Here is a 12,624-nt window from a genome sequence, read left to right on the forward strand (position 1 = left end):
TGGGCAGATACGTAGAGATGTATGTACCGGATGTACCCAAGAATGCACTAAAATTTGATTTATAGCTCCTTTGTGGAGGGGACAAAATTTATCTACTCTGCTTTAGTTTTAGCCGTTCACTAGCAGGAACTAATGTCTTAAATTCTGTTAAATATCACGTTGATCTTTGAATGTATGGTAAATTTAATGCTGTTTTTTCCCGACTTCCTCTTGTCCTAGGAAATCTGTAGACCAAGTATAGTAACCATATCATATGATTTTATGAAAGTGTACCCCTCTGAGGCGGAGTGATATTTGACCCAGTGTGAAATAAATTTTTAAAAAATGTGGGCAATTATGCTGAGAATGAGCAAAACTTAAGCGACTTTGAATGTAGCCTGGTAGTTGGCGTCAGAAGCCGATTTGAGTAACTTGGTATCTGCAATCCAGGTGGGATTTGCAGCTTCCGAGACAGAGTCGTGGGTGATTTTCACTCAGGACTGTGTCAAGATTGCTCCAACAACCGAATAACATCTGATCCTGTGGTCAGAAACAGCTAATCGATGCTGACAAGTTTTCTTCAGGGTTATCAGAAAGGTTAAAGTCATTCAAACAATTCAGTACAGTAGCGGAATTTCAAAATGCACAACTCGTTGTACCTCACTGATGGGGTATCACAGCAGATGGTCAAACCGGTTCCAGTTTGTTTTTTTTTTTTTTTTTTTTTGAAAGAACTGACTATACGATTACAGTGGGCTCAAGCACAAAGAGTAGACGGTTGGAAAAACGTTTGGTCTTCCGAATCTCGGAAGACTGAATTCAGCCTACTGAGGTGGCTTCCCAACCCAGTCTCAATCTGATTGAATACAGTGTGGGAAGAGCTGGAAAGGCTCTTCGGATTAGAGATTCCCCAACATCCAATTTTCAACAAGTGCGGGAATGAATCAATTGAGTCAACATGGATCAATACTCCTATGGCATGCTTTCGATGCCTCGTTGAGCCATCCACTCCAGGGTATTCTGAGGACTAAAGAGGGGGACCTATTCGCTATTCGGAAGGTGCACCTAAGGGTGAGAAGGTCTTTATTATATTATTATATTTAGATAATTTATGATATATTGAACCTTTAACCACTTTCTGAAAATTTATTACGGTTAAAAATGTTGTTTTAACGTCAGGTAAGCAAAATCTCAAACGTTTAAGTGCTTACCTGTGTGACAATTCTGGACTTCTCCAAGAGATATTCTGTTGTTCTGGCTCCCGTAATAACCCCTCTAGAAGAATTTAAAAGTTGGAACACATTACTAGAAAAATACTGTTTTTTTTTTTAAATTTATTAAAATGTCAAGTTCATATTTGTGTAGATAATAGTAATACAAAATACAACAATTGAACTTCCACTTCTTCAAGCCACTTTCATAGTGGCGCCATCTACCGGTAATATATCATATCATGATCCTCGTAGATGGAAAATGGCTTATTTAAGATTAATAATTTATAAATTGATTTCGATTATATGAATTAAATTTGAGTAATTTAAAAATATTTAATGTATTAAGTTTGTTACAATGATTTATATTTTAAATAAATATAATTTGAACTTACTCTTTAAAATGTACCTCCATGTATTTGCCAAATCGACTGGAATTATCATTCCTCACTGTTTTGGCGTTACCAAACGATTCCAGTAATGGATTGGCCTCGAGAATTTGCTCCGTGATGAGGTTGCTAGGTGACTTGTTTACAGCTGCGAGGTATTGCATAATTAACTTTGTGCTTTCTGTTTTTCCTGCACCACTTTCACCGCTAGATGAAGACATCACACAAATAGTTTTATAAAAATTGTAGCATACAGAAAAATCTGTTCAAGTTAAAAACAGGAATAACGCACTCAGTTAAGTACTTAATTCAAAAACACCGTTAATTATTTATATAGTCTCGTAAGAGAAAAAAAATTCATTATGCGTGTTGGAAAAATACATTTGGAATTATTTTTTTAAAAAAAGTTTAATAAAATCCTATGATATATTCATGAAAGAAGTCAAATTTGTTATCTTCCTGATCAAATCGTGCGCCTTAAAACTAAATTAACAATAGCTATACTAGAAATTCAAAGACAGTTTTCAAATATCACGTGATTCATTGCAGGAAACTCATTATGGAAATTTATCCTGGAATAAATACGTTTAAATAGAGAATTTTTTTAGATAAACATTTAACTTGTAGCTCATTAATAGTTTGCTTTTCCTTTACTTATGTTTTTGATACTGCGACAGACAATTAGTTTCGTGGCCTCTGTTATCTCTAATGATAATTAACATTAAAAAAAAATTCGTAAAGTAGATTTGGAAATTAACCTCAATAAAACAAAGGCAAACATTCTTGAATATCATAAGTATGATTCAGCAATGGTGAAGAAAAATTCGGAGTGTGGAGTTAGCAATTACAGGAAACTTATCTAATCATTTTTCGGTTCATGCTTTTGTGGCACCGCGAGTTCACTGATTGATCTTGGTAAAGGATTGTGAACAGCACTGAGTCAGTAAAGAAGAAACTGCTCATGCGCGGTAAAAATATCTAAATTGACAGACTGGTTTGCCATTTCGAGGGTCTCTTGCAGCAATCAAAGCGAAATTGAAGGCTTTAAAGAGGTTGTGACCAAAATTGCTTCAGATTATGGGGATCGAACGTTGGCATTGGCATGAGTGGAGTGGAGTGAAGTGAAGTATAGGTTGCAGCAAGCTTCGATAAACTCTTGATGTAAAAAGGGTAGTCAGCAATCGATTTGCTTGTAGGTGGAGTTGAAGAAAATGAATAGTAAAAGAAATTCTTTAGAAGAGAGAATAAGAAATTATCAAACTTACACTAACAATCAAGTACAAAATTTATACTTTGGCTGTCATCAAACTTTAATAGTACCTAATTTATTCATATAATGGTTTAAAACGTTTTCCTTTATTTGGGTGGTACAATTTAACTATAACTCACCTGATAACCACTACTTGGTTTTCATTATCTTTGCTCATTTTTCCATAGGCAGCACTTCCAATGGCGAAAAGGTGTCTGCAAGATAAATCTTATATTTTATGTTTTTCTTATGTAAACCTTAATGGCTAAATATTTAAGTTTAAAACGAAATTTTAATGTTTAAAATTTTAGGCGGAAATTCTTATCTTAGAAATAATTTTCTAAATAAGTTTTTTTTTAGAATTATCATTATTTTAGGGATTGAACTTTGCTGGTTATCATTTGAAGAATTCTTTTTATAACAAGAGTTCGGTTTGTTTTATAGGCAAACATTATTAACAATAATAGCTAAGCTATTAAGCTTAGTATAAACAATTATATCTCCTGTATTAAACATCTGATAAACTACATAAACAGGTGCCATATGCAAATGTTACTCGTACTTTAAGCGTTTTTCCTCTTGAGGCTCTAATTGCTGCTGACTGCAATACAGAATATTTGAACATACATTTTAAGTGTTCTGTTTGCAAATCACTGGTTACCATTATGCGTTTATTATTATTATTATTAAAAATTCATACTTACGGTGGAAGAGTTCCTAAAATTTGTCCCTCGTATTTCTTTACGACTTCTAACCCGTAGATATCGAACATTTTATAAGGATTGACGGCTACTAGTATGCTTCCAGTATATGTCTTTAAAAAAAAAGGGGGGATAATTAATTAATATATTATACCCCTAAATTAATTTTGTTTTTAATTTCTTCCTTTTAATAAACTTCATTATTATGGCAATAAATTATTAATATAAAAATAAAGTAATGAACCTCCAAGAAAAAACATTTCTAAAAGCAATTGATCGTAAAAACATTGCCATTATTGGAAAACCATTTCAATCCATTCCATGATTTCGGATTGAACTTTTACTGGAATTCCGAACCCACAACAAATTAATTTTTTTTAATAAATCTATATTTTTATTAGAATTTATTAATTTATTTAAAAAGAATAATAATACCCTTCCGGAATTTGAATATTTATGGATTCAGCGGTTATTAAAATTTGGAAATTCAGCATGGAATTCAGAGGAATGGTGAATTCCAAATGTATTTTTTCGATTTTTTTCCTCTTCGAAATTAGAACTCTCCCCCCCCCCCCCCGCCTCCAAGAACTTGGAAATTTTTTAAAACTATCAGTTTCGATGAAAGCATTGGTTCTTTTAAATTATGCAATGTGAATTCAATAAACATGCATTTTAATCGAGCATTGTGTTAAACTTCTTATGACACTTTTTGATAATAAGCATAATGCTACAAACTTAAGTCAATTTTTTTTGCAGCAGTTTCTTTTGCTACTTTTTCTCGACATCCTAGATTTTCTACTGTATTTGATGAAAAATTAAGCCCACAGCCCGCCAGTGAACGAACTTAACCATGTCCTTGGGACAACAGTAGGAGTAATATTCAAAATGTCAATAACCAGCGTAACAGATTAGCGTACTTATGCCAGAAGTTGCCATGATTACGGTGGATGTACGAAATGTTGGTGCACCAAGTAACGAACCCATCCATGTGTGCATGCATTTTGACAATGCAGGCAATTACCCTTGACGAAAATCTTAAGCGCTTCTTCTGAGAAATATTGCTTTAAACATGAACTTTCTTCAGTGTAAATAACGCTAATTTAAAAAGAAAAAAAAAAAAAAAAACAGGAATAATACCAAAATATATTTTGTTAACAGAGTACCACCTAACCTGTTTATTGTTTCCACAAAATATGCTTTATTAATTACGTTTAAGGTCTTTGTCCCAACCTTCTTCAGACGTATGTTTCAGATATAAATCATTTTATCTTTGTCCGCCGGATGGCGCTATCAGTTATACGTCATAAATACCAGACAATGTACCTTCGGAACTCTTTTATTTACATATAAACTCCATGTATTCCATTGCGTCAATCCTTTCTTGTATGGACAACTTTACTTCCATTCTAATGTGTTTGTATGCGTGAGCGTATTTTGAATGTATGACCTTTCGCTGGCGGCGTTTACCGACCTTGAAGAACATGGTCTCTTCGTACAAGGCGTGGCTTTGGTCGGTTGTCGTAAACGTTTGATTTATATCATAAATAGGGATCTGATCCGTACTCAGAGGCATTTTGCATTGGGAAGAGCGCTGTTCCTGTAACCTACTAAAAAGCAGGATATTTTCCATCAGCATGGGTGATTTATCCTTTAGGAGTGCTGGTTATCAGGCCAGCTGTAAGAATCATTAGCGTTTCACTGAGTAACAGAAGGAGTTAGTGGGGACAAGAGAGGATTCAGCAGTCTCACTGACATAATTAAAAGATCTTACTAAGAGATGAATGCACGCGTCTTTAACAGAAAAACAATATTATAGAAAACCCATTATGTGCAACTATTGATGGTTAATTTCGATTGAAATAAAGTTTATTATACGTATGATAATCCCATTTGAAACTGCAATCCATTCAAATGATATTCTACAATTCATTTCTCCTCATAATACAGTAAGTTGTTGTTATTATTATAATATATAATTCTGACTAAATCCAAATAAGCTAAAATTAAGACAGCTCTGACAATCTTCCAAAACATAGCAAAAGCTCATAAAGATCCCAATTTAGCTTTTGCCATCATCTTCAGAATGGTCACAGATCCCATTTTGCTCTTTTAATTCAACAATGACAAATTCAGTAAATGGAACTGACCCTTTAATTGCCATGGACGTCTTTTTACATATTTGCATACTTTCAGTAAGTAAATATGTACAAACAGGAAAGTGAGTGAAGCTGGTATTGCTATTGGGCAAGTTGTTCACGATGCTACACTGGCATCATAAAGAGCGCTGTAATACAGTTGTCCCGTTAGTCCTAAAGATAGAAACATACATTTCTTTAAACCGGATCAAGGCAAAACTGGAAATAATTTGTACTCTAATAATTAATAATTTATTCATTAATAAAATTAATAATTTTATTGCAACAATTGAGCTTTTTGCATAAGTATTCTTCATTGAATTTTCGTTATGATGGCGAAAATGCTTCAGCTGATGATATTTCACTTGTTGATAGACTTTATACGTTTCCTCCTTGTATTGTACAAGCCACCTGAACGGTCACAACTAGGAGGTCCAAATATTTCGGCCCTTGAATGTTTGCACATATTCGTAAACGTGCCACGTCACCAGAAGATAAAACATATTTAAATTCATACGTTTAAATGAATAAATCCGAAGTGACACTTTCAAGCATTTGGGCTAATGGACTGTTTCCATCCCAACTCTTGAGGTTGTTTTTGTTCCTGACCCTTTTGTAATTAGATAAAATGCAGACCATACATTCTACCTCATGGTAGAATGTATGGTCTGCATTTCTGGAATATGGGAAAGAGTAATAGGTGACAGCTTTTTGGCACTCAAATTCGTATAATTTATTGTGTATTATGTTTGTACAGGTATGTACATGGGCTGACTTAAGAGTAATGAATAAATTCATGCGACAGGCACGCGACCATTTTCATCGTAAAAAATGTTTCATTTGAACTGGCAGTTGTACAAAAATATCTAAAGGCTTTTTATGGAGATATTTAAGCATTTATGTAATTTACATGCCCTTTTTCTTTTTAGAAGAAACTATCATCGACGAGCAGAGAAAGGAAAAGTACCATTTTGGATGGAAACGTGACCGTTGTTAATGTGGAATTTTATCAACAGATAAAGTTCCGTATCAACAACAAGAAAAATCCAAAAAACTCCAATCCTTGACTTTTTTTTTCTTTTTTTTTTGTCAAGGTAGCAGCGAAAGTCCAATTAAAATCTTTGGGGACTTTTAATACCTTAGACTTTCCTTGAAAAACTTCACGGAAGGTCTTTAAAGGTCCTGCCAAATTTCAGCTTATTAGGATTTACATATAGTTCATTTAATGAGATATCATGTAGCCTGTAGTAATACAATTACATAAACAATATTGGCTTCAGTAAATCTAAAATCTGTCACCAGGTGGTTGAAAATGTTCTTCGTCTCCTTTATCATGCTTGAAATCATCAAAACAATAAAGCAATGCTGCGAATCCAATCTTTATCAGCACTTTAATTTGAATCCAGTGGAGAAAATTTATGCAAGCAACAGGTATATTTCTTGTGTGGTGAGCAGCATGGTTTCGGAATCATACGGAGGGGGAAATCAAGCATAACCTGGCTGGTTTCTTCTCTTGCCACGAATGACAAATTTCGTCTCGATTATCTACCAAGTAAAGTTCGCTAATTCGGTTTTTAACCTCTCGTGCACGGCATGTGTGCGCTAGAAGTTTGCATTTTCTTGAAGTACAGGAATAAGGAGATTTTCAACGCAAGTGTAGTCCTGCGTTAACCTCCCAACAGTGATGATAGCCACATTCTCAGTGGGAGGGAAGGCTTTATTTTGTCTCCTTTGTTAAAAGTGTAGTCCACTATTTGATGAAATCCGGATGGAAGAGAAGTTGGATACTTTATAAATCAAGAACAAACTAGTAATGGATCGGTTTCCTTCCTAAAACCTTCAAGAGAAATTTGCTTAACGAGCGAGATAGACCGTCAGGCAACTTTCGTAGGCACAGGGTTCAGTACCTTATTTTCAGGGACTCCAATTTTCCACTCCCAGTAAAGCGAGGAGACAAATACTGGTTGTCAGTACTTTAGTAAAAAGTGACATGCTATTTTGAAAAGTTTTTTTATAAAAAATTTACTTTTAAAAACAACTGTTCCCTTCAGCAGATCTAAATTAGGCCCTGGATGGCAAGACAGTTGTCGGTGTGTTATAAAGGCGCGCACGTGCGTCCAAATATAAGAGAATCTGTACTGACGTTTTTCTGTTTTTTTTTCTCTCCCTTTTTTGTACGAGGAAGAGACATAATTAAAATCCTGCCGGGTTCGTTTTATACGATCCTCCAAGCGGAACAAAAATCGAGAGATGTATACCAAGCTCGTGACTTTATTTCATATACAGAGAGAGACCACTTTATCCGTGTGTAGGTCATTCGGCCAGCCGAGGAGTCTGAGTGATGAAAAAAAAATTTACAGAAAAAGACAGCATCAACAGCTCGATACAACCTGGAATGTAGTAGAACCACTTATTCAATTTTACTGCTTCGGGGAACACGAAAGGAAGGTAAGGGGGAGAAAGAAAGAAGCGGGGGGCATTGTAGCAACTTCGTGGTGACGTTATAGTGCGAATCCGCCTACGTACTGACTTGACTGCGGTGAAAGTTGATCGACCAGACAGTTTGTGATTGTTCTCGATGTGTGAATGAGAGCAATCATGGAGAGGACGGAGGATAACGAAGAAATCTTTGATTATCGTCCTGAGCTGGACTTAATAATTGCTTGGGACAGTAGGCGAAGACCAGGATTTTTGTCTGGGGCTCTAGCTTACTGTCACAAATTCTGAAATACTTATTTTGAAGGATTATTATATAGTGAAGTCAGATTATAGTCTGAGCTTGGCTCCCAAGTAGTTATACATAAATAGTTTCCTGGGCATGGCATTGAGACATCGGGCTATAAATTGGATGCATTTAACACAGCTTTATCTGTTTTGAGTTGACAAACCGGAAATATTTCGGGAGACTTCAAACTCTGGTGTAATTGACAGGGTTCCGATCCCAGCTTCAACAATATTATGAATATTATGAATGTCCCAAGTTTTTATGGTGTCCAATTGGCAGCGTGAAGATACAAAAATTTAAAGTTTCGCACGACACGTGTTCTAATCTGTACAACACAAAATCACAGTTCACAGGTAATTGAATGGTGTTTGTGTTATTAATTCTTGTCCTATGGCTGTCCCTGGGAAGTGTTCTTCTGTTGTTTTATTTTCCCTTTTATAGATCTTGGATTGTTTTCTCAACAAAGCTTGGACTAGTAGACATAAGTGGGGGTAAAGTAATGTAAGCATCGACATTTACTTTATAACCCAATTCACTATTTCTTTTTAAATATTATAAATAAATAAAAAATTCCCTGTTTGTAATAGTTTATATCTTTTTCTCTCATACAATGATATTGAGTAATCTAAAAAAAGGGGAAAAAATCGCTACTTCCTTGTGAGCCAACAATTTATCTCTGTATTACATAATTCAAAATACAAACGGAAACTGAACACGCAATCGCATCTTGTTCAGTAGGCCAGTATCTACACCTTTACCAATAAAAATAAATTTGTCTTTATTTTTTTTTGAATGAAACATGCCCATTGTTAACGACTTATAATTCCTAAATAGATAATATTTGGGATTCTGGTAGAATGATGGATTGCCAGAGTATTAGAGCCGAGTCCTCTAGTTTAAAAATTAGATTTCTAAAAAATAGTAATAATCAAAAGGAATCATAATCAGAATTATTTAAAAAAGGACTTGGATTTCGCTTTCAAAATTTCAAGTGAAAATTCCCACATTAATAAACTTGCTCGTTTCCATCAACGATGTTTGCACACATGTTAGCTGCCGATTTACAAAGAGTTGCAAAATAAACAAATAGTAGATCAGTGCTTCCCTATACGCAAGTATCCTTTTTAGCATACTGAAGTCTATCTAATGCGGAAGGCACGTCGAAATACAATAGTTACCTTTCAGAGAGGTCCTTAGTTATCATTTATAAACTGATAGCGGTTATTACAAGTCATGCAAAACCGCTAGAGGACGCTGGTAACCGTTTCAGAAGTTAACTGAATTTTTTGTTTTCTGATCAGCAGTACTTTGTACTCTGAAACGAAATATTTTCAGCATTATCGAATCAATTCAACGACCGTGTTTTGAACTTTTAACGGGAGATGCCAACCTCACACATAGCAAATAACGTGGGGGTCTCTATCTGCATTTTCAATACAAATTAATCTGTAAAGTACACTATTTTATAAACAGGTGTTCATAAAATAACAGCCAAAAGTGAGTTTAGAGGTCACTATGACAGTCCCTCCTTTATTCGAGCTCATTATAAACATCTTAAAACTCTTCCTATAAAAAAGAAACACGGGGATGGGTTCAGGAAATTTTCATATTCAGCTTCCTTGGATATAAAAATGTCCTGAACACATCCCATTCTCTAAGCACCATAAGAACCTACGTAGAGCAAGACCCCAGCCTTCACTAGGGCACAAAATTAACAATCTCCAATGTAATGGGAACTCGACATTTTGCCATTTGACGCCATTTTTAGTTTAAAAATGAACTTCCACAGATAAATATGATGTCCCAATGGGAGAAAGCATCACAGGATTTATATCCAATATCTATATCTTCAATATGCAGAGTACAACATTCCTCTCTCTCTCTCTCTCTCTCTCTCTCTCTCTCTCTCTCTCTCTCTCTCTCTCTCTCTCTCTCTCTCTCTCTCTCTCTCTCTCTCTCTCTCTCTCTCTCTCTCTCTCTCAACATCTAAAATCAAATTTTGTGCAAGAAACGTACAGGGTATCCTCATCCGTGATCTCCAAGTCTCTCTCACCTCTCCTATAGACTAACACCATGGAAAATGAATAAAAGTTTCAGCAATATTTGCAATTTACCTCGGTTGGCTTTCCTCACATTGCTAGCACCCAAGAAAGTCTACCGCAAACTCCTAAATACAAGACCATGTCTACCCTCCAAATACACCTGTCGCTTGCCGTTAAAATTGTCATAACACAAATATCTATTTCAATATTCTTTAAAGTACATTTACTATTTCAACTCTTAGAAAAATACGAAACAAAGATCAGATCTTTTACGCTCGGTCGCCCAAAAAGGAACACAACAGGTACCAACTAGGAAATCCCAAACAGAGAACTGTTCCAGGGTAATTGGAATATAGCAATTCAAGATAATCTATTAATCCTCGCATCAGCGTGTTGGTACGGGAATGTAAAAAACATAATCAAGTCTTTTACAGTTTTACCCATTAAGAAACCAAGCAAGGGTACAACAAGATCTAATTCATTCCATGCCAAATACAGGATGCAATATCTATTATTTTAACTCAATTTCTCAAATCCTGGACTATAAAAGGAAATGGCACAGTTTCACACCACATGGCAATGGTATAGCGATCTTGATCAACGTCAATCAGTCCTGCCCCCTCTCCAATGCCTCCATATTGGACAAGAAAGGGGGATAAACCAACGAATGTATCTTATTTCTGAAAAGATCTTGATTAAAATCACGACAGATCTGTAATCGTCTAAAAAGTCGTACATTTTTCTCACACTTGGGACTATAAAAACATTTCTGCTCGGCATTACAAAATTTTGATTTTTCTATCTTTTTCTTTTGTATTCCTACCTTTAATCGATTTCATTTTATCTGTTTATCTTGCTTTTCTATTTTTCTTTTTAAATGCTTCCTGGTTTTATTTGTTTAATTTTTTGTAGTGCTTCCACCCACTGGAATTTACTGTAGTCGCCACTATATCAACAGATGTACCACAGTCCTAACTTTCCATGTGCTGGTTGTAAAAGCTTTTAGCTAAAGCCAAAGGTCAAATATCACAAGGTGAGTGAATTTATTCGGAACTCTTGAAACCATTTTTTTAGCTCAAAAATCCAAAATTACCCGATAGTTATATTTTTAAATATCCGCTATTAGTTAAAGAAAAAAAAATGTATATAATACATTTGCCCTAAATACTGAAAAAGGTTTGTTATAAACATATTAGCAGATGTAATCCACCTGACCAAAAAAATCATGTCTCTTGTTATATACAAGCAAATCTCAAAATATACCTTTAATGAGATCTAGTTACAGCACATTATCACGCAGACATCTATTAAATTTTATGCCGTTGAGCATCGTTGACTTTCCATCCGTTTTTACTAACATTAATGTCGTGATAGCCAGTGTAAGAAAAAGTAAAGGACACTGGACTTAGTTGTGCTTGGACAATTTGCAGCACAATAAGTTACGATATAGCATTCATATTTTCCAGTTCAATGCTTATTGATCAACAGCCAGTCAGATACTATTTTTAACGAAACGTTTAGCCTAACTTGCGTTTTTTTTCTGTTGTTATTAATGTTTATACTTTATATTATAATGTTTATAATGTTAATGTTCAAAAGATTAACAGTAGAGATTATTGCTGTACTTTTTGGTATCACGTGGATTCCTCAGCTTTACTTTTACCCTAACCACTCAGCTACCATCATTCCATTGGAATCAATCTTGGTGAGTTCTCTCAAAATTGTATCTACAATTAAGTTATGTTATTTTAAAAAATCCAGGAGTAGTGTAGGTTAAACTAATTATAGAAGTCACAGTGAGAACACTTCATTAATAATTGTAGCTTCTACATGTTGGCATAACTGAGACTAGCTTGGGCCAATCGAAGCAACGGTTTTGTTACTGAATGAAAGTAAAGTCACGTGTTATGAGGAAACTTTAGTGAGAAAAAAAGGGAATAAACTATCATTACAAATACCCTAATACGCTAGTTAGGGGATTTATACGTTTTAGTGCTGTAGCATAACCACTTATCGCCACTCCAATAATTTCTTTTTGGAGACATCTAAATTAATAACTCAAAAGACCTTCCAAAAAAATAATAAAACATATACATTTCATATCATGAATAAAGGAATACACAGCAACAAAGGGATATGGTGAGGACACCACGGGTGGCCATCACTTGCTATACAACATGAGTTGGGAGAGTC

The 12,624-nt window shown here is 34.8% G+C and overlaps 1 protein-coding gene across 1 annotated transcript in view; it reads right to left on the reverse strand.

The window, feature by feature from the left end:
• Myo10A (unconventional myosin 10A) overlaps window positions 1-12,624 on the reverse strand; it is a 207,813-nt gene that overhangs the window by 92,315 nt on the left and 102,874 nt on the right. Inside the window, exons 6-9 of the mRNA XM_090384060.1 lie at window positions 3,533-3,642; window positions 2,969-3,043; window positions 1,586-1,786; window positions 1,191-1,254 (exon numbers count right to left, since the gene is read on the reverse strand). Of these exons, the coding sequence (XP_090240186.1) occupies window positions 1,191-1,254; window positions 1,586-1,786; window positions 2,969-3,043; window positions 3,533-3,642 (450 nt within the window). The remainder of the gene's footprint in view (window positions 1-1,190; window positions 1,255-1,585; window positions 1,787-2,968; window positions 3,044-3,532; window positions 3,643-12,624) is intronic.

The sequence above is a fragment of the Mastigoproctus giganteus genome, chromosome 10 (assembly GCF_048544385.1).
Source record: "Mastigoproctus giganteus isolate SK-2022 chromosome 10, ASM4854438v1, whole genome shotgun sequence".
Classification (NCBI taxonomy): domain Eukaryota; kingdom Metazoa; phylum Arthropoda; class Arachnida; order Uropygi; family Thelyphonidae; genus Mastigoproctus; species Mastigoproctus giganteus.